Source organism: Melozone crissalis, unplaced genomic scaffold (genome assembly GCF_028551555.1).
Source record: "Melozone crissalis strain CALT ecotype California unplaced genomic scaffold, PUWL_Pcris_2 ptg000019l_1, whole genome shotgun sequence".
NCBI lineage: Eukaryota > Metazoa > Chordata > Aves > Passeriformes > Passerellidae > Melozone > Melozone crissalis.
Window position 1 is genome coordinate 15,750,006 of NW_026535797.1, and position 27,560 is coordinate 15,777,565.

The 27,560-nt window shown below is 39.7% G+C and overlaps 1 protein-coding gene across 1 annotated transcript in view; it reads left to right on the top strand.

Annotated features, from left to right (window-relative positions):
• The first annotated feature begins 2,085 nt into the window (after positions 1-2,085).
• BTAF1 (B-TFIID TATA-box binding protein associated factor 1) overlaps positions 2,086-27,560 on the top strand; it is a 42,266-nt gene continuing 16,791 nt past the window's right edge. The window contains exons 1-18 of the mRNA XM_054277037.1: positions 2,086-2,161; positions 11,307-11,430; positions 12,477-12,591; positions 14,937-15,083; positions 16,859-17,022; positions 17,314-17,450; positions 18,100-18,211; positions 19,492-19,560; positions 21,903-21,992; positions 23,191-23,286; positions 23,529-23,705; positions 24,231-24,371; positions 24,491-24,615; positions 25,809-25,929; positions 26,004-26,108; positions 26,327-26,476; positions 27,067-27,209; positions 27,375-27,549. Coding sequence (XP_054133012.1) covers positions 2,148-2,161; positions 11,307-11,430; positions 12,477-12,591; positions 14,937-15,083; positions 16,859-17,022; positions 17,314-17,450; positions 18,100-18,211; positions 19,492-19,560; positions 21,903-21,992; positions 23,191-23,286; positions 23,529-23,705; positions 24,231-24,371; positions 24,491-24,615; positions 25,809-25,929; positions 26,004-26,108; positions 26,327-26,476; positions 27,067-27,209; positions 27,375-27,549 — 2,205 coding nt within the window. The 5' untranslated portion in view covers positions 2,086-2,147. The remainder of the gene's footprint in view (positions 2,162-11,306; positions 11,431-12,476; positions 12,592-14,936; positions 15,084-16,858; positions 17,023-17,313; positions 17,451-18,099; positions 18,212-19,491; positions 19,561-21,902; positions 21,993-23,190; positions 23,287-23,528; positions 23,706-24,230; positions 24,372-24,490; positions 24,616-25,808; positions 25,930-26,003; positions 26,109-26,326; positions 26,477-27,066; positions 27,210-27,374; positions 27,550-27,560) is intronic.

Sequence of the window (27,560 nt, forward strand, 5' to 3'; positions counted from 1 at the left end):
ACCCTCAGTCTGTTCCTTGCTACTCCCTGCCCCAATTCCCTGCTTCCCTCCCATACACAGCTAAATCAAACATGTACACACAGAGAACAGGGGCAGGCATGTGCCTGGGATCATGGGCAGGGACCCAGGCAGGTGCACCTGCAATGAGGGTATGGGATGGCAGAAAGGAAGGTGTGGGGAGTTTATGGAGTACTCTGGTGAGAGGCCCTTGCCCTCCAGCTAAATCCACTGTACTTTTTGTGTGTATTCAGCTACAGAAGGTATATTGAGCTATTTGAAGGTAGTTACTGCATCAGAACCATGACAAGCAAAAGGCATTACCTGGATCATTGAGCGTAGCAGTGTGACAAAACCCACGTCCACCACTGCAAAACAGGTCTGTGCTTTGCTCTGGCCACACTCTGTGCTCAAAGGCCTCAGGCTGACTCTCATTGCCAGTGTTTGGGGCCACTTCAATGCCAGTTTCCAGCTGCCACCGTGCTCCCACCAAAGGACAGAAGAGACAGGCAGGAAAGCAGCACCCCGGGTGTAGGAAAGGCTGAAGTCTAGGTGGGACCTGCATGGAGAAGGGCAGATTGAAGCATTATCCCAGTGTCCTGATAGAACTGTCAAAAGACAGTGATAATGCACACAGCATTAGAATGTTTGTTTGGAATATGTGCTCGTGGGAACGGAATGAGTGAGCCCAGACATGAAGAGTTAACTCTCTGGGGAGAGGGAGACCAACCAGAAAGGCTGGGCGAGCAGAAATCCCTGGAGAAGGGTTGGGTGTGAAACACGCACAGCACAATGAGCTTCAGAGGAAAGCTTTATCATACAGCGCTATGCAAATTCATGTGTTTATCCAAGTATATGCCATCACAGGAAGAAAAAAAAAATCTATTATTTTGTTTCCAACTTATCACATGAAAGGTTACCTGCGTCAGCTAACTTTATGTACCAGTCTGGGACCATTAATTTAAATGATTAGTCGAAGGCTAATTTCTTAATCTGGATCTGATGGAAGCTGATAGCGAGCACTTGGGAGCCCGGTGTGCCTGCCGGGAACAAGGGGCACTGCCGGGCGGGATTCCAGGATCCTTCAGCATCGCCCGGGGCCCGCCCGGCTGGGAGGGAGGACGGGCCGCTGTCCCAGCCGGGGCGACGGCAGAGAGCGGGAAAGAACGTGGCCCCTCACAGAGCCGGACCAGCCGTCCCGTCGTTGCCTGGCGTGGCCGGCGACGCTTAATAACCCTGGGGTGTTGCCACCCTCGTGTGCCATGGCCCCTCTGCGGTACCAGCCCGCAGTGCCACAGCCGCCCCTCACTGCGGGGGCTCCAGAGCGGCGCCCGCCCGCCCGCAAGGACGGCGGGGCCGCGCGACCGAGCCCGGCCACAGCGCAGGGCATGCCGGGAGTTGTAGTCCCACGGGCAGCGACTTCGCGCCGCAGCACCGGGCATGGCCGATGGACGGCGGACCTCGGCAAGAGGGAGGTGCAGCGTTGGTTCGGCGAATACCGACCGCGCTGTCCGGCCCTGTTGGTGGGGCAGAAGGGCCACCACCCAGTGGACATGGAAGGGAAAGCGTTTACTCCGCGTTCTCGCGTCCTGTTCTCCCCTCGGGGTTCGGGATTGGGGCGCTCTCCTTTGAGTTCGCCCCCCTCCATCGCCCTGCAGATGGAAGGCCCCGGCACAGGCCAGCGCCCCCCCAGCCGGCCCGGCGGGCTCCATGGCCGATCCTGCTCAGTGCGGGCGCTGCGCGCTCCCGCCCTCCTTGCTCTTAGAAGCGCTCCCGCCATTGGCTGCGGCTGGGCGCTCTTGCCAATCAGGAAGCGGCTCTCATGGAGGAAGGGAATAAATACAAGATGGCTGCTCATATAAAACCAGGCATTGGGCTTCGCCCCGGTGATGGGGGAATCGAGGCTTTAACCCGCGCTCCGAGGGTCCTTCGCCGCTGCCGCCCACGCCGCCGCCGCCCCGCCCGGGGGAGCGACACTCCGACCGCCGCCGGCCTCTGCCGCGCTCAGCCGCTGCCCGCGGATCGCCGGCGGGGCCGAGGCCGGGTGCGGCGCCCCAGGCCCGAGCGAGGCCCAGCGCCCTCCGCCGGGGCAGCATCCCGGCTCCCCCGTCCCGCCGCCCGCCGTCAGCCCGGCCCGGCTCCGGGCGGCCATGGCCGTCTCCAGGTCGGTGGGAGCTGGGAAGAATAGGGGAAGTAGGGCCGACAGCGGCGACCCGGCGCTCCCGGCTCTCCGTGTGGCCTCGTGCGGGGGGGGGGAGGAGGGGTGCCCGCGTTCCGTCTCCTTTGGCTTCGGGAGCCCGCGGAGACCTCGGCAAGGCCGCCCCGCCGGGCTCTGGGGGTGGCTGCGTGCTCTGGAGCCTGGGTTTGTATCCCGGCCTGCGGTGACTCCCGTGCCCCCTCCTCCCTCGGCCCGCAGGGGCTCTGCCTGGGGCGTCTCGGGCTTCCTCCCGAATTCGACACCTTCGTTTTGTTGGCCAGTCTTTCCTAGGGTGGTTAAACTGCTAGGGAGTAGGAAATTAGGATATTGAGTCCCAAAAACTGGCAAGGAACTGTTTTTGCGTTTCAGAGCCCTCAGTTGTAACCAAACCAAAATAAAATAGGCTTTCATGGAGAAAAGTGATCCGTGGATTCTGGCTCTGCCTCAAAATGTTGGGCAGTATCTGCTTGCACACATGTGCTCTGGGGTGTGCCAGCGTTTAAAGCATTCACAGATACAGAGGTGTGTCTTAACAGCGCTGTTTTATAAAAAATGCTGAGCACAAATTCCTGGGGTTGTTTTTCTTTTCTTTTTTTTTTTTTTTTCTTTTTTTTTTTTTTTTTTTTTTGTGTGTGTGTATGTGAAACGGGCGGGTTAAGCTTCCAAACAGGATAATTGAAAGGAAACTATAAATCCAAATTAAGCTTGTGATAGATTAGCTCCAAGTCACGTGTTATAGTATCTGTACTTCCAAAGTGCTATCACAAAAGTAAATTCTGTTTCAGTAGCTTTGTGTGAATAAGTTTGCGATTCTATGTAGCAAGGTAAAGGTGTGCACATTTATAATGGAAACCCATTCTTCATCAAAAATAATGGCAGCAATGCACCTTTTAGGGACTTCTAGTAGCAGGTGTTTTGTTTTAAGCTTTGTGGTTTCTACAGAGTATCCCTTTGTTTTATTCTACTCTTATTTTTTTATCAACTTGTTATATGTTTGTTGTGGCTTTTTCTTATCCCCCCAATCTATCCATAAGAACGTGGAAGTAGTGAGGATTGCTGTAACAAGATTACCGTGTACGTTAAAATAAGTCATCATGTAAAGTAGAGGAGTTGTCTAATTACATTAGGTCTGGTCAGTCTGCTTAACCAACTTTGCTAATGTACATGTGATATGGGGGCTAACAGGAATATCAAGATAGAGCTTTTCACTGTGTGCTGAGGCTGTGGCTGCTCTAAAGGCTGCTTTCCATTTCAGTTACCAAGGCTGCTTTAGTGGAAAGCAGCAGTACAGAGATTTGCTTAACACCTTTTGGGAACTGAAAGTAAAACTAGATGTGCCTCATTCTAAGATTCAACGTGAAGCATTGAAAGTTGGTGTGTTAGTAGTATTGTTCTATATTGCTTCAGATGATAGTTGTAGTATCCAAATGTTGCACAACTGAGCACAAGGTACTGAACGTCAGTGGAGGTGCTGTAATACTGGTGAGTCGATTCAGAGTCGTTTCAGCTTCACGTGTAACTTAGGTAAAAGAATACATGTTTCACTGTGCTGTAACATCTTGGCTATTCTGGTGAGCACCAATGTTTCTATAATTGTAAGAAGTGATAATGTGTAAATTTTGTCTGTCTCTCTCCCTTTGAAGTTAGACAGCAGCTCCTGATAAGTTGAGTTTCCTTTCTGCTGCTGGACCATAGGAGCACCGATACAGTGTCAGTGCTGCTTTTGTAAATAAAGATACCTTTCTTCACCTTTTACTTCAGAACATTGAACTCCAAAGGTCCTTTCCTTTCAGACATGTTACAAATAATTGTTTGTGCACTTGTGTATGTAACCACATAACTACTTTTGTTCAGTTTAGTTGGTCCATCATCTGTTCTAATTCCACTTTTCCTCTAGGTAGTTACAGTTACTTTTTTTTATGGACAACTGTAATATTTCATTGTTGAATGCCTCTGTACCTATACAAGTTTGGAGAGTGAGGAAGAGACTGACTCAATTTAATCTTTCTGAAAAGCCCACAGTCCTTGTGGGCTGCATACCAAGCATTACTATTAACAATCGTTTCATTAGGGGTAGTTCTATATTGGAGCAGCTATTTTAAAAATATCTTTTTTTGGAAGTGAGGGTTGGAGTAGTTTTACATTCTTAAACCAATAAATTATCAGGTGGTTGTTTTCCCAGAAAGTTTAGTTTTTGCTTTTTTGTCAATTGAAAACCTTTCTCAAAACTCTAATCTGTTGAGGGAGATCCAAAAAAGCATAGTGAATGCTTTGAAATACCTTCATATTAGATTGAGAAGTTGCAGCTTTGCTATTAGTAAGGTCATCTTAAAAGTAATTGTAACTAATTGTAACCTATTGACAAAAAAGTCTGGTATTTAATTCTGCGTTTGATGTTACATGGATTGAAGACTTCCTTCTATAAAACATTTGTGTTGATGCTCTAGAAAACAGACATAAAGTGAAACAGTAGATACCTCATCCCAAAAGATGTTGCAGAATCTTTGCACTGTACATGTTCATCTCTTTGGTAGTTTATGCTGGAGAGACTGAACACCATCCTCCAGAAGCAGGGATAGGTGGGTGGGAAGGTTGGTATTCCTTCTGTGAATGTGTCATTTGGTAGGCCTTAGCTTCTGTCACTTAACATTATCTTACAGATGAAGTGGTATAATGTTTGCATAGCTAATAAAAAAATCCCAATGTTTTTGATAGTAGAACTGAGAAAGAAAAAAGGAAGTGAAAAGTTTTGGTTCAGCTTCATTCCTACAAAGTGCATGATCCAAGTGAACAATTGCAGTGGCTCACCAGGGATCTTTTGAGATACTTCAGAAGGGAAAGTAATACTTCTAAGAGGATGACAACTGATAGATTACTCAGGATGGTAGAGTTTGAGTAGGTAATAAAATGGTGATAGTCCTTCAGTATCTAATAAAACTTTTTTCCAGTTTCTTAATGTGTTCAAAGGCACCTCATGTTATTCTAGCACCAAGGTGTTAATGCCTTTCTCCTGTTTTGAGTGCCTTTGCAGTATGAGGGAGAACCAATGTACTTTTAAAATGTAAATGTTTTAAAATTAGGAGTCTAATTAGTCTAAAATTAGAACTTAAAGGATACACCAACTAAAATAAAATTGTTTACTCTTAATGTACTCTTAAGGTACATTAAGAGTAAACAATTTTATTTTAGTTGGTGTATCCTTTAAGTTCTCCCTGAAATACCTTGAAGGCAACCTCTTCAGGGTATATTCCAGACAGTTCCTTAGAGAAATATTGAGAGCATTATTTGCTGCTCTTGCAACCCATTCTTGATTTGATCTATATAAGATTAATACTGTTTTCTAGAGTTTTCAGTGGTTTTGTTTACTTGAATTTGTGTATGACTTGTAATATGTACATTAGGGACCTAGTTTTTATTTTGAAACAAATAACGTCAAAAGACTCTGAGAGTAAAGCTCTTGTGAACTAAGCAGGCCCCATGTATTGCTCTCAGCTTTTGAAGTGTGGGGCTGTGACTTCCCAAGAACAAGTGGCTGCACTGGCTGGCATCATTACTGTTGGAACATTTCAAATTGAATACTGCATCCAAAATCTCTTATGTGCACTGCATACCTTTTAGAAATCTTTTTGAGGTTATCACAGACTTTCTCTATGAAGAATTCAGCTTTTAGCTTCTGTGGAAGCTATTACTTCATGGCTGCTCTTGCATAAAAAGCAGGAATTAACCTGAGCAAGTATGTGTTCACTGCTGCTTAAAGGCCTGTGCCCAAAGCATTGGAATAGATGTTCTAGAACCAATGTGCTTATGGGAGTTCAGACTCAAACGGGGGGGAAGAATAATGTAACTCTTCCCTTGTTGGTGGAGATTAACTTGAGGACCAGAACAGGGGACTGCCTTTTGTGCTGCTCTTTGTGGAGGGCTGATACAGCCATGGGAAGGGGGGAAGCAGAGCTGGCATGTGCCCTGCTGCCCAAATGAGACAGAGCTCTCAGTTTCTCACACACACTTTTCTAATGGACTGAAAATTGAAAGTCAGGATTGTGTGCTGATAAGAATGTCAACCTGCTCCTGCAGATGGAATTTGAATAGTCACTGAGGTGTTCACTTTGTAACTTACTGATACACATCTTGTGTTAGTCTGTCCTGACAGCTGCTTCAACTTGCAATTCTCTCTCCCAGGTTTTGTAATGTAATTGGTCTCATTTTGGAGTGCATTGTTAGTTGCACTACATATGTAATAGTTAACAAGTAAAACTTGTACAGCATGAAGTTGTAGGTCATTCATGAAATACATAGTCCATATGGAATCAATTGTACTAATTTTAGCATTTGGTTGGATTCCATATGCAGTGTATGGTACTGTGACCTGGTGTGGTCTTGGAGCTGTTGTTTCATTCCAGATGTTACTTCAGCTGCTGTGTAGGAAACAAGATTTCTTCATTGTCCACAATCCCACCTTCATAACTGTTTGCACACCTAGGAGAAGTAAAATCACAATCCATTCTTTGTGTATCATTGCACTTCTGGGTCTTGTTCTGAATTCTGTTGAGTGGTTTATTTTCCTCTTACTGGCTGATTCTATATTTGAAAGTTGCTTATTTGATTACTTAACTGTTCATGTGAGTGAGTGTTAAGAGCTGACGAAGCTGGGATTTGACCAAATGATGAAGTGACAGCAGAGGGCTGTCAGGTCAACAAGAAAAGTCAGACTCCATTAGAACTTAGGTTGAATTTCACCCTTGTCAAGTCTAAAGTTTAATTTAGGGATGTTTTCAAGGTGTCTGGGCTATTTCTGTATTAAGAAATAGTGCCTGGGAGGAAGTTTTCTGGATGTTGAAAATATCAACTCCTAAGAGGATTCCCTTGCCTTCTGATGGGTGCTGGCTAGCAGCTTTTCACAGAGCTCTAGGCAGAGCTTGACATTACTGTTCCAGGGACTCTGCCACTGAGGGTTTTTTGTAGTCACACAATTTTCATGGCTTGGAGGATATGCAGAGGTAGTTGCAAGGTGTTCATACCAGATGTCCTTTACTATTAGAGATTACTCTCAGGACAGTTTAACATGCTGGGGCACAGAGATGTAAAAGTCCAAACAGATTGTTTCATGGGCAGCAGTGATCAGGTCACTGTTCCTTTTAAGCCTCCACTCACTGAAAGCAACAAATGGAAAGTTTCATCATCTCAAGTCCTGTGGGCACCCAGTCCAGCCAGAACACTTACACTGGGACAGTTGGGATCTTTATACAATGCAGCTGCAGGTATGTTCTTTAGCAAACATTTTGAAGAGACTGTTGCTTACACCTGTATCTTGACATTAATTATGCAGCTACTAGCTTTGTAATGCCTCTGGAGCTGAAGGGCTCTCAAATGCATGCCATCCTGTTTCCTCAGGGGTGCCATGAAGTTCACTTTAAATAGTATGACAACTGCCCCTTCAAATGGAGATCAGCCCTCTGTTTGGGGCAGCAGCAAAGATCTGCAGATCAGCATGAGGAACAGAACATGTCATTCATTGCAGCATTTGCCTCCTGTGCCTGGGTGAGGGTCATGTCTAGCCTGGTTCAATGCTGAATGTGCAAAACTGGTGACCAGAGATGGAATCACTGTGGTACCTGGAGAGTGCCCCCACCTAGGTGTGGTGGCTCTTCTGGAGGTGAAGCATCTCAGATGATAGTGATGTTTCTTCTGAAGCACCTGCATTGATGTCTGTGTCAGAAACATTTCTAAGGGACTCAGTGTAAAAGGTGTTTCTTAGAAGAAAAAATTGAGTGGAGTGCTGATCGTAAGAACCTTGAGTTGTTGCTCTCAGTTGTCTCTTGCTGATACATTTCAACAGAGACTAGAAAAATCTTGAATTTCTAAAGTGAGAGGAAGAAATTATCTCTTTGAGCCAGGTAGTGCTTTATGCTTGCTCACACAGCATGAGTTGATATCAAAAGTGTGTGGTTGCTGTCCCATGGATGAGAAGTAGTTAACATGGTATTGGAGGATGACAGAAGGATATGAACCATTGTTTAAAAATTAAAAGTGAAGAACTTGGTATTTTTAAGTTCTGATTGCAGCAGAAGTAATTTTAGAGATATCTTTGATTTTTAGCTTGCATTGGTATTTAAATTTTCATAATAATTTACAATTATTTTCATAATAATTTATAAACATTTTTGTTTTAATCTTTTTTTTCCCCAAAGTATTGGGGGGAAACATTTTTGTTTTATAAACATTTTTGTTTTAATCTTTTTTCCCCAAAGTATTCCTTGTGTTTCTATTGTTTGTTTTTGTCTTCCATAGGCTTAGAACAATTTTTTTTGATGGAGTTGACAGATTTAATAAAATAATTAAAAACGTTATCTGCATTGTAGAGCATCTCACTCTACCACATTGTTTCACACTTCTGGGAATGATGTGAGGCACGTGGTGCCCTGCTTACAGCACTGTCTAGCGTCAGAAGCAGAGAACCACATGCCCCTAGAAAACTTGGTTCTCTTTGGCTTTAGTAACTTGTTCAGAGGCTGCTAGTTTGTTCTGAAAATGAAAACCTTGTCAGAACTTCCTTTTTAAGCTGCAGGTACTCAAAACTAAGTAGTTTGGAATTTTTAGTGGTTTTTTTCCATTCTTAATGAAACTCTAGACTGAAAGCTTTAATTTGAAAAACAAACCAACTAGCAATGCTGCTCACAGACAACTTTTTCAGTGCTACCCTTCCAACTCTTGCAGAATTCAGGCTCTGCCATACTCTGCTGCAGCAACACCAACACTCAATTTGAAAATCTTAATAGCTCCAAAATATCAGTTTGGGAGTTTTGCATCCTTCTGCAGGAGGAGAAGAGAATGATTAGTGTGACCAGCACTATGGTTAGTCAGATGTTGGCTGTGTTTGCTAATCTTGTTTCCATGTATTTTGCTGCAGTTGAAAGCTGAAACCTTCCTGTAGTGATGTCAGACAAGTGAAAGATTTTTTTTTTTTTGTTTGGTTTGCATTTGTGTGTAGGTTAAGCAGATTACAGTTTAAAATAACAAATTCCAAACCAAGCACACTGTAGGTTAAGGACAACTCCAAGAAAACAAGCTGTATTTTGCAGGTAACACAGCTTCAGAAAGTTGTGGGTTTTAGGAGTGGAGATGTAGTGTTGTAACTACGTCTGGAATTCAGGTTGAGTTTTTGAGGGTAGGCTGACTTAGTGGTTTCCTCCTGTTTTGACTCATGAAGAGTTGTAGCTGGGGAAGTGGTCACAGTTACACATGGTGCTTGATTTTGAGATAAAAAAGATAATTTGATAATTAAAGGAGCATGTGGTACTATATGGCAAACCTGAGTATGGAACACCAAAGTTTCACAGAGAGCAGAAGAATGAAAGGGGTGAGAACAGGCAAGTTGGAGCAAACAGTGGTTCTTCTCAAAGCCACTGTGTTTTGTATTGAAAAATAGTGACTGCTGCAAATCAGGTTGGGTTATTACTGCCAAAAGTACAGGAGAAAAAATACTGACAGCTAATGAGATACCTAGTATGTTTGTCATGACTAGTCCACTATCAGGGATTCAGAAGTGTTGGATCTGTAAAGCTTTTTTCTCCTTGACTGTATGATCAGACAAAATTGCTGGATTTCATATATCTAGGGTTTAGTTTTTGGGACTTTAAAACAACTTTCTAACTAGTAAATCGTAGCAATTGAAACTTTAGTTTTAATCTACAAAGATTGAAATAAGCTCACCTATTTTAGTAGTAGGAAGAGAATTATTTCTGGGATGTCAGATAGCAGAATTGTCTAAAAAGTTATAATTACTTTAAATCTAATGAATACTTAATCTAATACCTCCAGTTATGAGAGTATTTGGGTTTTGGTATTACCTTGGCCCTGCACTGCAATTCCTATTGTATTGTGAACCATTAAGATAAACTCTAAGTGCAGTTTAAGCATGCCAAAGAAAATACAAAATCCAGTGATGTTGGAAAGAGGTTTTGGTGGTTTTTTTTCTTTTTATATTTTTTGAACTAATGTCAAAGGCAATTTACATGAAATGTAATTAGTAGCAACAGACTAACAGGGACAAGGCATTTGTTATTTCCTGTGTGTGCTCAAACCAAGGATGTGTGGTTATGAAGACAGGTTGTCCAGGATACCTGTATCTTTATTGTGCCAGGCTGTTCTAGGTGAGCTTCACTGCTGTGCAAGGTCTGGTTTTGTATTGCTGCAGTTCTTGGAGGAGTACTTTTATGATAAAGCTGGAACGAACTATTTTAATTGCACTGTGTGAACAGGTTCTAGATTGATACTCAGTAATAACCTCATACTGCCCAATAACTAAAGCATAAGCTTGGCACTCATTAGAGAGCTCTGATCAACCACTGATAGTAAGGGAATAATGAATACTTGAAACTCCAGTCATGGATTTGAGTATCTAGATTGTTATGTGAATATATACATAAAGACAGACTTTATTTCTCATTCAGTAACTAAACAAGGAAGAAATGAATTGTTCTACAAATAGATGATTGGAGTCTTTCACTAAATACAGAGTTACTGTGGAAACAGATCTGCTGGTTAAATCCCTGTATTTTGAGGGAAGAGCAGAAGCATCGGATGACTTGCAAACTGTAAACACAAGAGGTTTGGTTTTGTGTATTCCAGGTAATTAGGGGGAAAAGATGTGAAAAGTAAAAATTTGTCATCCTGGAGAGGCAGAGTTTGGTGTTGCAGATAACAGGCTGTGTTGTCAATAGAAGTGATAATGTGCAATAGGAGCAGCTGAGCCCTCTGCTTTTTCTATCAAATAGAATTTGATGATCACTCACAGCATATTTGTTTCAAGATTGAAAATGTTCTATCACAGAACAAAGACAGGAGCAATTAATTTTTTTCTTGTAACTGAAGATTTTTTAAACTAGCCTTTCTAACCGTTACTTTTTTTGTTGCCAAATTAAATGTGCTTTTAAAACAGCTATGCTTGGTGTTAGAAAAATAGTACATTATTCACTCTGCCAACTGACAGTCTTCAGACAGACATCTCTTCTCTTTGAGTTACATAAACTGCAAAATGTGGGGGAATATTAATAGAAATGGACAACTGAGCTATGAATAGCATAACTTTTCGGTTTTTGTCAATCACATTTAGGCTCGATCGTCTCTTTATTTTACTGGACACTGGGACAACACCTGTAACAAGAAAAGCAGCTGCACAGCAACTTGGGGAAGTAGTGAAACTACATCCTCATGAACTGAATAATCTCTTATCTAAAGTAAGCATATGTTTTTCCTTAGTACTTGAATGGTGAGAATCAAACTAGTTTAAAGGGATGTGCTTCTGTGGGAAGAAGAAAATGCATTGTGGTCTTGGGTTTTTCAAAAGTAAGAGAATGAAGAAAATTAGGGGCTGCTTCTGTTTAAGGTACTGTCCTGTCAGCTTCTGAAATGATTATGTGAGGTTTCACTTAGTATTCAATATTGATATTCAGCATTTGCTGTAAGTTCAGAGCTTGTTCTATAAAGAGAAGCTCTGCTGCCTTACAAAGATTTTTTTTCACTTGTCTTTAAAGGTTATTACTTGTGTGATAAAACATTAAAAAAGAGGCTGCATGCCTTTAAAAGGGCTGGAAATTGGGAAGAGTTTTCCATTAGCTTGAGACTTCAGTCTGACCAAGTCTAGTAAAAACTACCAAAAATAGTCCATCTCTGACAGGTGGAATGGTTCAGTGACCTCAGTTCTGTTCTTATGGAACAGGTGCTGTCACCACAATTGATGCTATCAACAGAGTGGCCAAGGAATCACGAATATCAAACTGCTTTCAGAGAAAGAAATAGTTTTTCCAGATGTGTGACATAGTGATAAATTAGTTTAGAAGAGCATATATTGCTTCAAGTGACCCATGTTGTATCTCTTCTTGGGTTAAATTACTTCAGGGTTTTAAGGTCTGTTAATCAATTTTGAACACTTCCTTATAGAAAAAGACAGCAACAAACCAACCAACCCAAAAAATAAAAACATGTCTCAAGCCTTGTTCAGTACCTGGAGGAAATCAAGTTTCAGTTTAACTGATTGGACTAAATATATCTCATAAAGTCTTAAGGTCTGTCTCTGGCAAGTGTTCTGCTAAGCAGTGAGCAATATAGAGAAGGCTGGTGGCATTTCTTGGTTTGTTTTTTTTTTTGTCCTTTATATTTTTGTTCTGAATGTTTTATTAAGTCATAGCATTAAAGTAATTGTGTTTTAATAGAACATAACAGCTGATGGATTGTTTTGGAAGTACATTTTGAGCAAATACTTATTATTAATCTCTCCTTCAAGGTGTTAGTGTATTTAAGAAGCACGAATTGGGATACTCGTATTGCGGCTGGCCAGGCTGTCGAAGCAATAGTGAAAAATGTACCTGAGTGGAATCCAACTCCAAGATCAAAACAAGGTGCTCCTTAAACTCATTCTGTAAAACTCATTGTTCGTCTTATGCAAACCATCTGTGATATGAGACTTTTCAAGGCATTTGTGTCATTTGGTTTTTTATGAGCGTAGACTTTTATTTGCACGTAAGTTGTTTGGAGCAGGGTGCTAATAATGCCAAGGTCAGGGGTTCAGTCTCTGTTTGGGCCACTCACTTAAGAGCTGCACTTGATGATCCTTGTGGGTCCCTTCCAACTCAGACTATTCTATGATTCTGTGAAGTAGGACTGTAAGTAAACCTCTTTGGCTTTAGATGCTCCTGACCTTTATTTCTTTCAGAATTCCTGTTCTTGTCCTTTGTACTCTCATAAAGCTTTTATAAAGAAAAGGAGTAGCTTGTAAAATGGTAATATGTTTAACCAATCAACTTTGTCACGATAGTTTGCAGAAACTCTTTTCTTCTCTGTTCCCTTAATCTGAGCACCTTTCTGAGGAAGGTGAGATAGCAGTTTGCTTGTCTGTTCTGTTTCTTTTCATCTGAAATCATCGTGTTAGGGATGTTAGTTTCCTTAATTGTTGAATTATGGACTAAGTGATTTTGTCCAAATCCATTGGTACTGTCTGTGTTCACAGCTTTGTGGTGCAGATTCCAGGAATTCACCGACTTGTTTAAAAACAGACACATACACACCCTAAAACAACATCAATGAAACTCACATCTGTTTGAGGTGATCTCATATTTGTTTCACTTGGTGCCTCCCAGTTCTGTTGGCTTTGAATTTGACAAGCAAGTTCTGCATTTTCCTTGTCCATTGTCTTTATTTTTGTAAACCATCATTTGCTCTCCTCCAACAACTGCTCTCCATATTGAAGGTTTGCATTCTCTTCAATCTTTCCTCACAAGATGCTTTGTCTTTTAGATAACTTTTTTTCTCTGTCCTTTCTCTTACTTGTGTCCTCCGTGAGATGCACAGAACTCCACGCAGTCTACCTACATCTCTAGAGTACTGAAATTTACACATAGTGACAAAATGATGTGCTTTGTCCTGCCATCAGTGTCCTTCCTGGTGAGACCCAGTACTTTGTTATCTGCCCTGGGTTTCACTGCTCAGTAAACAGATGAGTACAGAAAGCTGTCAGAAATGCCTCCAAGATTTTTATTGAATGCTGTGTTGTGTAGGCACGGTTTAGGTTATTCATTTTACACCTTGTGTACTTATTTGCCCATTAGTCTGTTCTGAGAGTCCTCCTTGGATTCCTTAGTGCCATTGTGACTTTAGGCTACCCAAAAGAGTTTGGTGTCACCTGTGTGCTTGCAGAAGAGTGCATTAGTGAATGTCTTTTCCATCAATTAAAGGATTGGTGCCCCAGAGGACTCCAGAACTAATTTTTACCTTTCAGTTTGTAAAAGGATGTTCTCCCCATCTCTGTGCTAACTTGGTTCTTTTGATTTATTCTTTCATATGAATCCTTGCCAAAAGCTTTTAAATGTATTATGTTCACTGGATGCCCTCTATCCACTTGTGGCAGCTCTTTAAGGACATTGATAATCAGGTTATTAAAAGGTGTTTTTTTCCAGAGCAGTTCTTTTTCCCAGTGAATAATATTTGTCCATATGCTTAATCAATTGGTTATAGAATCATAGAATAGTTTGAATTGAAAAAAACCTTAAAGATCATCTAGTTTCAACCTCTTCTACCACAGGTGGGGATTTTGCTACTGTCTGCTCTGTCTTACCAAGGAGAGAAGTTCATTTCACTTGTCTAGTTCAAGGATTACTTCTAGCATGCCTTTTGTACATGGAAGTTGGGTAACCTGTTAGTCTTAGAGTACAGCACCCTTTTAAATGAATTGTCCAGTTCTGGCACCTCTGCCTATCAGATTGTTAATGAAATTGAAAAGGTTGTGTGTTTAAGAAAAAGGTACTGTTTGACAAGAGCTCACAGCTAGGCATCAGCAGCCCTTTCTCCCACACCTGTTTAGGCACTCTCTAGCGTCCCAGCTTTGGATGCTTGGCTGGTAGGGACACAGAGCAGTGTTGGTGTGTTTGTGATACTGTTGTGAGCTGTGTGCAGTTCAAAACTCCAAGCTGGCCCTGTGTGTACAGAGAAGGCCTGTAGGTCAGTGTCCAAGATTTTTAAAAGCTAAACTTATCAAGGGAAAAACATTTTTTTTTTCTCTTCAGGTACATTTAGTGACCTATTTCAGTTTGTCTTTGTGAAAATGGAGCCTTTATACTTTGAATTAAAATGCTGTATGTCTGCTGATTCTTTGGAGGAGAGATATTATATCTTGTTTTTCCTTTATCTTCTGCCAGAATTTTGAACAAAAATTTCATCATGTTGTCCTTAATATTTATTTCCTACCTAGAACCAGGCTCAGAAAGTCCCAATGAAGATTCACCTTCCACAGACCGGTTGCGCTTTGACAGGTTTGATATCTGTCGCTTGTTGAAACATGGTGCATCTCTTCTTGGATCTGCTGGGGCAGAATTTGAAGTCCAAGATGATAAATCAGGTATCTAGATTTTACTTGCAGACAAAAAAACTTAGTGATTTGAAAAAGTTAGTTGTGGCAGCATTATGACTCTAGCCACTCATGGATTCTCAGAATGTCAGGAAATAATGGCAGAACCTATTCCCCAATGTGTGGTTTGCATTTTCTTCCTCAAGTAACACAGTTTTTTAGGAGGGATATATTGTTTGTTTAGGTTTTTGCCATAGCAGTATACAGTGGGGAAGAAGGGGTGAAAACCTGAAAAAGCATCAAAGATTTCTGTAGACATTTTTAGAAGGGGCAGGCACTTCACTGCTTGTTCTTTACCTGAACAGTGTTCCCACACACAGAAGTAGGATGTGGCTTATTTAAAAGCTTGAAGGTTTCAAGTATAGAAAGACTGTATGAAAAATACTGTGATAGGACTGACAAAGTTGGAAGATCAAATACCAGTGTCTGTGTGATGTTTTTTTGTTTCAAGTGACTTGTCTAACATTTTTCTGTAATTTTTTTAGCTGAGAGTTGGTTTGTCAGTGTAATGGCACTGAATTATTTTAATCTAAGCTATTTTTTTGCTATTACTGTACTTCCCTGTTCTTAGTTCCAGGCCATCTACCAGTTTCTGCACCAAATTAAGTGATGCTTTTGATAAGAATCTGACTGTGTAGCCCTGATTCCTTTGTTCCCTGTGTGTGATGGGTTCTGTGCTGTACTCAGATCAGTAGCTCAGCAAGGAGCAGAGCTTGTGGCTGCTGAAACTTGAGCAGTGTCCTGTCTCTTCAGGCTGGTTGCTAATTTATTGCTTGCCATCTTTTAAGCTAGATTAATAAAGTGGTGTACAAGTTCCACCTTGTCTAATGAAACCCAACACTTCAGTTCATAGAAGCCTGATATTTATTCCAATGTCACATGATTTCATCCTTGAAGTTTTTTTATGTGAAAATAAATAAGAAATACAATATCAAAAAATAAGAAAATGAAACAAAAATCCCTAGTTGCTGCTTTTTTTATTCATGAGAAAATGTACAGTCTGCTTTCTCTTCTGTGTTCTGTAGCAACTTCCCTTTTCAAGTAAGTAGACAACATAAATGGACATAATGTAACTTAATCTTTAGAATTAGCAGTCTTTGATAATTATTCCTGAGATGATGTTAGAAAGCAAAAATATTTTTTAAAGAATGGAAGTTGCTTGTCTTTGCTTGTTAGTTAAATGCAGTTTAAAAAACTTACTGGTATGCACAATACTAACTACTAGTTACTACTCAACCTGGTGTACACCCCAGAATTGTATCAATATTGGTCATCTACTTAAAAGTTTGTGCTGGTAATTGAAAAAAAAATCCCACCACAACACCAACAAACTAAAACAGCAACTCCTTCTGACTGGTTTCTGTACTGTGCATGTGAAGTGAAGTCTGACAGCCCTACCAGCTACAGGTGTTGGGTTGCTTGGAGGTTTTATTCTACTTGGGTGCTAAAATCTTATATTTGTAATGCAATTGTCGGTGCTCCCAAAGCCTAGGTGTTCTATAGTTAGTGTTGAAACATTAGACATTCTTGAGGTGGCATCTGTTGATTTCCAAAATGAACCTTGCTCAATTACAGTTGAAGTACTTGTGTAGTTACAGTAGCAGAAGAGGTCTTCCTGGTATCAATGTGATTTGTCTTAGCAGATTGTATTAGCCAAGTGCAATTTAATCCTGTAAATTTTGGCTTTGTTATGTACATTGAGCAAGTCATCAGTAAAATATCCAGTTGGAAATCTGACACATCTTCTTTTAAAATCCCTTTTTAAGGTGAAATTGATCCTAAAGAGAGGATAGCACGACAGAGGAAACTGCTGCAAAAGAAACTTGGCTTAGATATGGGTGCTGCAATTGGAATGAATACTGAGGATCTGTTCAATGATGAAGATTTGGACTATTCTCCTTCTCCAGTTTTACTAGTAAACAAACAACCTGTAGGTAAAACCTTGGGCTATTTGACTGCAAGAAATAATACAGTGGGTTTGCTTTATTTGAGCTTCTGTGGTTACAGTATTTCTGTTTTAAGTAAGATGATTGGCATCTAATGTGGTGTGCTTTGGCTTCCTCAGTTCTTACATCCCATAGTTGCTTGTTAGTATTATTTCATGTCAAGCTGCTGAAATGTTTGAAATGGAGGGTTGGGGAAGTTGAGAGCATTGTGGGTTTGAGAATTTTTCAGGACTTCCATCATAAGAAGAATTGACAATGAATGACTTTTCTTTCAGACTCTTCAGGCTGCTGAGTTAATTGACTCAGAATTTCGAGCTGGTATGAGCAATAGACAAAAGAATAAAGCCAAAAGAATGGCTAAGCTATTTGCAAAGCAAAGATCCAGAGATGCAGTGGAAGCTAATGAGAAGAGGTATAATAGTGAACTGGTTTCCTTTTATTTCTGTTAAGCTGGGATTGTGATTTGATTTATCTGTTGAGAAACTTCCTACAGTCTTTGCATCTTAAATCTCTTATGTGCTAATTGTGCTGATGGTGGAAAGTTTGCATGCAGTGCTTGTTCCCAGGAGAGCTTTGTTGAGGAGCCAGCTTGAGGCATCTTGACATAATGGGATGCTACAGCTGAAATGTGTGGTTATTAAATATGGCTTGAGAATAAATGCATGAAAACAGGGGATTTTAAGAAAATGAACAACTGAAAGTTTAGGATACAGTTTTCTGATGTGTGCTGTGTTCTTCGCTGTAGTTTATAGTGGCACCTTATTGTATCTACTGTGTTCATAATGAATGATGAACAAAATTCTTGATCTTATTTAGGAATTGCTGGGTTTCTTGGATAAATCTGAGACAGATTGTGAATTTGGGACAGCGTTCTACTGTCTCCTCACTGCATTTTTTGGTTTTACATATAAACTCAGCTAACTTGCATATTTCACAGTGCTAAGCCTCTTTGTTTTGTATTCTTGCCATACTTTATTGTATCTGAAGACATCAGTTGTAGATGTAATTACTTGCCTTAAAGCATACCTTTAGTTCATAAACATGTACTTGCTCCTTCTCAGCAATGATAGCACTGATGGGGAGCCAGAAGAAAAAAGAAGAAAAGTTGCAAATGTTGTCATCAACCAGCCTGCCACAGACTCAAAAACATTGGTAGAAAATGCTCAGGAAGAGGTATGATGTATTGTTCTGCTGTTAGCAGGAGAGATCATTCAGTTTTTCAGCAAAGTAATTTGAAACAAAATTCCTTCATGTGCCCAAATTCTTTAGTCCATTTAGCATTCAAGCAAGTGGAATGAAGAATGTCATGGCCAGCTTACTTTTAACATAATGAAGCAAGTGAGCTTTTAACTGTTACAGCATTGAGGAAAACACATTTAATCCTTTGGTAGCAGTTTGTGACCCAAATTAACACGAGTAGGTGGCTACAGGTGTCAGACCTGGGTATTAAACTGGAAAACTGTGCTAAACACTTACATGGTAGGATTACAGTGAGCCACAAATAATTTGATCTAAATGCTTATTTAATCTTTATTTAATCTTTGCTGTACTTTAATTAGGCTTAATTTAGAATTAGATTCTATCTTTAATAGTTGAAGATTAAAACAATTACCTTAGTCTTGGAAAAAACTTTATTTGTTTCAACAGACTGAAAAGCTAAAAATTAAGAAATGCTAAACCAGAATATAAATGATGCATAGAAGTTTATTTGAGAAGACTTTATCTAGAGAAGTCTGTATCCTACAAAAATAGCTTTCCAGACATAGTTCAGTAATTAAAATTTTATTTGCATAAAAATGGTTGGAAAATTAATCTGAAGTATTAATAACTACAGGCTGAATATATGCTGGTTTTTAAATGTCTTCCAGTTGCTCTGTGTATGTGATGATGTGAACTTACTAATGGTAGTAAAAATTCCTTTCCACAGCCATGTCAGTTTCCTTGTAGAAAATTTTGAGATGGTGGATATCCTTTGGTTTTCAAAAAGTAGAATGTGTTTGGAAAAGGGTGCTGTTTATTGCTGGATTCATTGACCCAATTTCATTAATGTAGTGTGTTTTCAAACTGAGACTTACCTGTTATGCTCTTTGAAGGCAAACTTCATAAATTTAAAGGATCACTGGATAGAATAAGAAACTCTGCTTAATTTTCTTTAGCATGGTTTCTGAAGGAAAGGTGAATTCTAGAGCATCAAAATTAATTCCCATAGAGAAGAGGTTACACTGTTAACAGAAACTTCATAAACTTCTTAAGACATCCAGTGCTAATCAGTGAAGTTTCTCAGCTGGGGAGGAAGATTGTTTTTTCAGTTCTGTCCAGTAATGATAAAAAGTACTTATGCTTTTGGAGTTTTTTGTATGCCATTGAAGTATGCACAGACAACAATATAAGAAGTGTTTGTTCATGATTCCTCTCTTTTTCAATCTCATATTAATAATTTTTTATGGATTTAGGCAAATGAATGGCCTCTGGAAAGCTTTTGTGAAGAGGTGTGCAATGATCTCTTTAACCCTTCTTGGGAGGTAAGACACTTGGACAATTTAAGGTGGAGCTAATAGTTTTTTAAAAAGGGCTTCAACAGAAATGCAAATGTTGTATGTGTAGAACTTGAGAGAATTTTGCCAGATATCAAAATTTAAATCATTCATGCATACAGATTACATAGCCAAGACAAATTTGCTTCTAGCAAACTTAAGTGTTTTTTAGACTCATTTAAAGGGGAATGGAAAACGTGTAATGTATACTTGTGGAGAGTGAGAAAGATATGACAAGTAATCATTACATAAGTGAGAATTATGGGAGTGTTGAAATTCAGGCAAAATAAAATCACATCAATCTATGGCTAAAAGATAAAGCAATTAAATTTGGGTTCATCAAGACTTCAAAGGAATATTATGTGAGTCTGTTGCTGCCATCAGTGGTATGTTTGTCTAATGCTATGCTAGTAGCAAAGGAAGGGGAATCAATCCTTTAATAACTACAAAAGCTATATGTTTGGTTGCTTAGACAATTTATTTTCAAGATTCAAAATGGTTCTACTCACCTTTTTATTCAGTCCTTATACAATTGCCCACAAACTTTGGTAGAAATTTCAGGTGAAAATATGAAGTAGCTGATAATGATCTAACAGCTTGTGCAGAAGGTGGACATAACTGTTGTCAACTAACTTCATTTTCTTGGGTTGATCTTGTGAAGGGTTAAATATTAACAGCAACTCTAACATCCTTATGTGTATCTGTAGCACAGTCTCGGTGATGTCAGTATGGGCAGAGCCAGCTTGCTCTCAAACTTGGAAACAGAGATAGATCATATGCAGCCAGCGCAATTATTTTGGTCCCAGAAAAAGAATCATTATATTTGTGTGGCACATCACTGCACCTGAGCTAAAAAGCCTCACCTTATTTGAAAGCAGGCTGTTTGCAGTTGAAGGCCAGGTCCACTTGTCTTCTGGTATGTAGATGTTCTCATAGCTTTCTTAGTACATTTGATATAAGGCACATGTATCCTAATAGGGGAGGTAGATCAATACAGAGTCATTATTTCAGTATGTTCTGGGTGAAAAACAGGCTAATCTGCCTCAAAATGTACGTTTAAAGTGGCTCTTTGGAGCATCTTGCAATGTCTAGAGGTCACCTGGGTGACTACTTCAGACTGCTTGCCATGCTCACAGGCAGCTGAAGTCAGGCAGGATGAATCCTACTACTGCTATTGCCTTTATACATCTGTGTCTTGCTGGTTTGTATTTGCAGAAGCTGAGACATCAGCTATCAAAGTCTCCTTCTTTTGACTTTTAAAACCTAGCTCATGATCTGTCTTGGATTTATGAACAATTAGGATTTTAAGACTAGACTCTGGTTTTTTATTGGCTTGCTTATAGCTTTAACCAGCAGGCACTGAGCTGTACATAGGGGTCATATATGTTTGCATTTCATGTAAGATGTTCTGGTGAAGGGAGGAGCTACCAAGTACTCAGTTCTAGTTGTTACTGCCATGAAATGAAATGCAGCCATTTCCTGCTAGCAACAAGCATGTATCTGAGCTGTTCTTAAAAAAAAGTGTTAATTCTCTTCTAACTTATGTAATGGCCTCTCAATGAGAGCCCAGTTCTGCTTTTGCAGCTTTGCATATCTCTTGAGTCCAGTTAGGTATCAGAAATCCCAGAAACGGGTGTGTCTTTAGCACATCTTTCTACTGGTCTTTTCTTACTTCCAGAACTCTTCCTAGTGTGTTCAACTGTTCAAGTTTGGTGAGAGCATGCAAGTGCCTATAATTTGCGTTCCCATATTGCTTGTTCACTTATTTCTAAAATCCAGTCAAGCAAGGCAGGTTTGTAAGTTATGCAGAATAGTAATTCCCAGAAATTTGTTTTGCAGACTCCAGAATACTCAGTGAGGATCCAAACTCTGTTTAAGCAATACAGAGAGTGATAGAAAACATTAAACATGAAGTGCTTGAAATTATAATAATATGTATTTGCTTTAGCTTATAAACTTAATAAAAACAGTAATATCTTCAAACTTCTCTTTGACAACTAGTGCCACTATGGCACTAGTTGTCAAAAGTAAATAAATGTTGGCTATGTTGCTGTAGATGTCATAATGTGTTAGAAAATAGAAGCAATTAAGAACTGCTTCTGTTCATAAGCTGGCAAATACCTGGGGTAAAGAAGGTTGATTTTTGGACAGGTGAATATTTTAATAGGTGGTTTGATCTTAAAATTCCCACAAGTCTAAGTAGTGCTAGTTCTGCAGCTCTTGAAACATCTCTGTTAAGAATACAGTAGTATTATTTCAATTTTCCAGCATGGGTTTTGTCTTCTGTCCCCTAATATTTTATTTATTGACTTTTTGCTTCACATTCTTAGGTTCGACATGGTGCAGGTACTGGACTGAGAGAAATACTTAAAGCTCATGGTAAAAGTGGTGGTAAAATGGGAGATAGCTCTTTAGAGGAGGTAAGTTTCCAGTCATGTAGACTTAATATTTTACTTAAATGAAGCTTAGAAAAGAGACTTCTTAAATTACTTTGCAATAGGTGTGTGATAGGGGGGAATAATATAAAGACTTCTCTGTTCAGAATCATCTGGATGACATCACTGTGTGCACTGACAAAACATTGTTTGTTTTTAAAAGGCTTATGCAGAACCCAGTACTACTGTATAATTAGCCATTAATATGTTGGTTGTGTATAAAGTTATTAAACATTAGCTTCCATATTAGAATATATTGTTTTCAAGTCCTGGTAAGACTGTACTGAAACAAAATTGACAAGTTAATTGTGTTACTCTGGTAGTGTCTCAGATCATTTAACTCTACTTGCTTAAATAGTTAGAGGACTCTATCAACTGGCTCTCTTTATTATGAGAAAAAGAATTAAATTAGTCTTCTTAAAAGGACAATAATTTTTAAAAAATATCCTGACAATAATAACTTGTTTACTAATAGTGAATTTCATCCAGATTCCTACTGACTCCCTTGCTGTAGAAGCAGTTGGAAGAGCTTGTAGCTTAGAGAGTTGAAGAATGAGATCTAAATCAGTGTACTTCAGCATACTTTGTAAATAGTGAGAGCAAAAACTCCCTGCTTGCTTCCCGCTAGAGTAGTATTTGTTCCATGGAGATGGCTGGGTGGGTAATAATAACACAATCTGCAATAATAAAATACTTTAAACCATTTCTTAACTATTTATGGAAAGTGTGTGTACTCCAGCTAGCTTCAAAACCTGCTATGTATGCCCCCCTCACTGGCAGAGCATGAGACATTCAGAAGTCTCTGACTTAGGTCAGCATAATGTAGCAGCAACCAAAATTTCAGTGTGGTGTCACCGTTATTCTTACACTGACTCCAGAACACAGCGCTGTAGCAGCTACTGAGAAAAAAACCCAACTCTGTCCCAGCTGAAAGCAGGACACTAGCCTTTGATAAAAGTACTGTTTTTAGAGAAGAAAACATCCAAGTTATGATGTTTATAATAATCCAGGTGAGTTGAATTAGTGCTGACTACTTGGCCTGGACTGTCTCTGCAAGAGAACTGTATTGAGTCAATGTGAGCATTAGTTGTCATGTCTTTTACAGATTTTAGCTAAAGTAAGCATATCAGAATATGCTTATGAATAAGTGTAGTCAAGGTGTTAAACTTTTCTCTTCTTACAGATGGTTCAGCAGCATCAGGAGTGGCTAGAAGACTTGGTTATTAGACTTCTTTGTGTGTTTGCACTAGACAGATTTGGAGACTTTGTTTCAGATGAAGTAAGTTTAAGTTACCTTTGCATGAACAGGTAGATCAGCAGGCTTCTGCAGGAGATAACACTGCAGCAGCTTAGCTGTGCCTTGTGTAGTGCTGCTGCATGTGCCTGTTAGAACTGCTCAGAGTTGCTTATTAAAAGGCAGCTGATACATGAACTTCACCTTGTTTGTATAGCAGTTTGGTCATCTCTCTTAAAGTCAGATTTCATACACAAGTATCTGTTTTATCGTTTACTTTTTCCTAGGTAGTGGCACCAGTACGTGAGACTTGTGCTCAGACTTTGGGAGTAGTATTGAAACACATGAATGAAACGGGTGTTCATAAAACTGTGGATGTTCTCCTGAAGCTGCTTACACAGGAACAGTGGGAAGTGAGACACGGGGGTCTCCTGGGAATAAAGTATGCTTTGGCAGTACGTCAGGTAATAACCCTCATGACAAATTGTAGAGAGCTTGGGATCAAAAATCTCTGCTCAAAGTAGAGGATGTGGATGACCAGTAGCTAGGTGTGATAAAGCAAGATTGCTTGCAGTGCAGTCCTGTGGGTTGAGATGTGTGACTGCACTTCTATATCCATGCTGCAAGTATATAGTGCAAGCTGTGCTTGCAGAAAACATTAGAAATAGAGATATGCCTGCCTGGTCTGGGTGGTATTCCCATATGTGAGGTAACAGAGCAGAGTCTTACAAGAAGGTTAGACTGTCTGTGGTATTATTCTGTAGACACTGAGCTTTGTTTATACCAAAACTGAGCTGATTTACAGTTCATTAAATGTGTAACCTATGTTTGATTTCATGAATGGTAACTTAAAATACTTAGATTACGATGGTGGACCTGTAGCATCCCTTTGAAACAGTCAGGTTCATTCACACACAGAGAATGCATCGTAGTTGATTGTATCGTTACAAGCTTTCTTGGTTTAAAAATGCTTTTGATCTTTTTGGCAGGACATGATCAACACTTTATTGCCTAAAGTGTTGCCTGCAATAATTGAAGGTCTGCAAGATCTGGATGATGATGTCCGAGCTGTTGCTGCAGCATCTTTAGTACCGGTAGTGGAAAGCCTGGTCCAACTTCAGTCTCAGAAGGTGACTGAACTGTTTTAAGTTCACTTTTGGTCTAAGTAAAGAAAATAATACTTAGAGGCAGCACTGCTTTTGTTGTTTTTTTTTTTTTAATGATAAACCTCCTCTGCTTATTTGTGTAGGTGCCTTTTATTCTTAATACCTTGTGGGATGCACTTCTGGAGTTGGATGACTTGACAGCTTCCACAAACAGTATCATGATCCTTCTTTCATCCCTTCTGACTTACCCTCAGGTCCGCAAATGCAGGTAACTTTTCAATTAGTTTTTCTTCATTATTACAGATCTGAGTGTCCACTTACTGTCAAATTGGAATTACCAGTTTCTTTCAAATGATGTACCAAGGAGATGATTAATGTAACTCAGTATTTCATTTCTATTCTGGTTTTTCCATGAAGTGAAGGTTACGATAGTGCTTCTATTTTGATGACATTAGTGAAATGCAACAAAGGAATTAAATGTACTAGACATGGTTTATATGTGGCTTTTTTTCCCCCCTTCTATCTCTGTCCATTTATCTTGGGTGTTTTAGTAATTGATATTTGCTTCACTCACATGGTGGTCCTGCCCACAAACATCTTGTTTTTTAACAAGGAACAGACAAAACTCCAGACGAGACCAAACTGTTTATTACAACACATTCATGAGCCTGTAGAACTTTACTATTGGAACAGTTCTGAAATAAGCTACAAACATAAATTCACATCAGTAGCACAACCAGTAATTCTGTGACTGGTTGATGATGCTGCCTAGTTGCTATCTGTTTGGGACTCTAAACATACTAAGATGCAGTTCCTTTAGTTTGTCAATTTTTCATAGTACACATGGTAAACTCACAGTATCTGCACTTAAGGTAGATACTATACACATTTGGTTTTTCTCATCCTATATGATTAGCACTGCTGAAGCTGATGGTTGCCCAAATCTAAAATAAGGAATGAAGTTTTGTTACTAATGCAGTCTTAAATTCAGCATGTACTACTTGAATCAGCTGGTATGCCAGTTGCATCAGTTGATATGCCAGTTCATGCAAAAAAGATGCAAGCTTGTTTTAAATTATTGGTAAAGTCATAACTGCCCAACAGCAACTTCAGAACAGAAACAGCTCCTCCTTTTTTCTAAACAGTTGAACAAAGCCTTAGGTATAATCTGGGGAAAAACACGGTAAAAATACGTGCTTAAATTGACTAGTTCTCTATACCAGTTTTACAAACCCAAATCAGTATTTTCCTGAAAAAGGATACCAACTTGAAGTATTTTAAATGTGTAAGCTATAGTAATTTAATCCTTCACTTAAAATCCCCAATTATGTTAAATACTTTCTTTTCTTAAAGAAAGTATTTTCTTTTCTTCTTTTGGATAAAATGAGAATAAACAAAATGAACTTAGCTCTGTGTGTATGTATGTTTTTATCCCTGACACTGCCTCTCCCTCTCCTGTAGTATTCAGCAATCCCTGACAGTTTTGGTCCCACGTGTGTGGCCATTCTTGCACCACACGATATCTTCTGTGCGAAAAGCAGCACTGGAAACATTATTCACACTGCTGTCTACCCAAGACCAGGTAAGAATTAGTTATTAATGTCTTACTGTGATGCATATTGGAGTATACTTGGTCATATGATTTCCTTGTTTCAGAGTTCATCAGCATGGCTGACTCCAATTCTGCAAGACATGTTGAGGCACATATTTCAGTTTTGTATCTTAGAAAGCAACCAAGAAATTCTGGATCTTATTCACAAGGTATTTGCAAGATTTCTCCTGGATATAGTGCTTGTGTATCCCACTCTTTCAAATCCTCTTTACTTTTGTGCAGATGAAGAATAGTGTGCTAATGTTAAATACTTCAATGCTTTACTGTAGAGTGGATGAGAGAGTTCCTGCAGTTTCTCAGCATGTGTATGATCTTATGTAGACCATGTACAAATTTGTCATTATTTCTATTGTGATTCTTTCCCAAGGTGTGGCTGGAATTGTTAAACAAGGCATCTGTACAGTATGTTGTTGCAGCTGCTTGTCCATGGATGGGAGCCTGGCTCTGCTTAATGATGCAGCCATCTCATTTGCCCATTGACTTAAACATGTTGCTAGAAGTAAAAACCAGGTCCAAAGTAAGTGAAATGTGGTCTCACTGACTGTTCTGAGGAAAGTAGGGAATTGCTTAGCTGTATATAAAACACGTTCTAAGGGTGTTAGAGGGGAGTGGTGGTGCCTTTCTATAGTTCTAAATGTAAACTGTCTTACAAGTCTCAGTTCTGTAGAGCAGAAGGTTTCTTGTCAGGTTATCCATGAAGAATTAAGTTCTGCTGTGTAGTGTTCTCTGTGTAGATACTCAAGAAATCCTTACTTACATGGCTCTAGAGCCATCTGTTTGCACGACTGAGTTAAATCCAGAAGCATTTTGTTGTTTCTGAAAAGATGCTGAGAGAGGCTTCCTTTTTCCTCTGTGTGTTTATCAGCTGTATGTCAAGTATTAGCCTTAATGTTATACTGAAGGAATGTAGCATACATTTAACTGGACTGCAGAATGATGACTACAGAGATGATTTCCAAGTATTGACTGCTTTAAGCAATCTGTTACCCAAGAAGTGTTCTGTCTTAGTCCAACTTTTTCATGGTGTGGTGATTATTTGCACTGTTATGGAATATGAATTTATCTTTTCATTACGAACACCCTTTCAGCCTTTCCTTTATTCCACAGGAAAAAGCAGGTGCTAAACTGCGTCAAGGTCAAGCCCAGAACAAGGAAGTGATTCAGGAATACATTGCTGGGGCAGACAGCATTGCAGAAGATCCAGCAACCAGGGACTACGTTGTCATGCGTGCTCGGATGATGGCAGCAAAGTCAGTTTACTGGAAATATGAAAAAAATACTTAAAAGCAATGTATTTTTTCATAAAATATCGTGGTTTTGTTAAAATCTAATTATCATTTTTACATCTTCATGTTGAATCATTGATTGCAGAGTAATTATGACATTGAAGTGACTGTTCTTTTTCATCTTGTCAGGTTGCTGGGAGCACTTTGTTGCTGCATTTGTGACCCAGGTGTAAATACTGTTACTCAAGAAATAAAGCCAGCTGAATCATTAGCTCAGCTACTGCTCTTCCACTTGAATTCTAAATCTGCCTTGCAGAGGATTAGTGTTGCGTTAGTAATCTGTGAGTGGGCAGCCTTGCAAAAGGTAGGATGTTT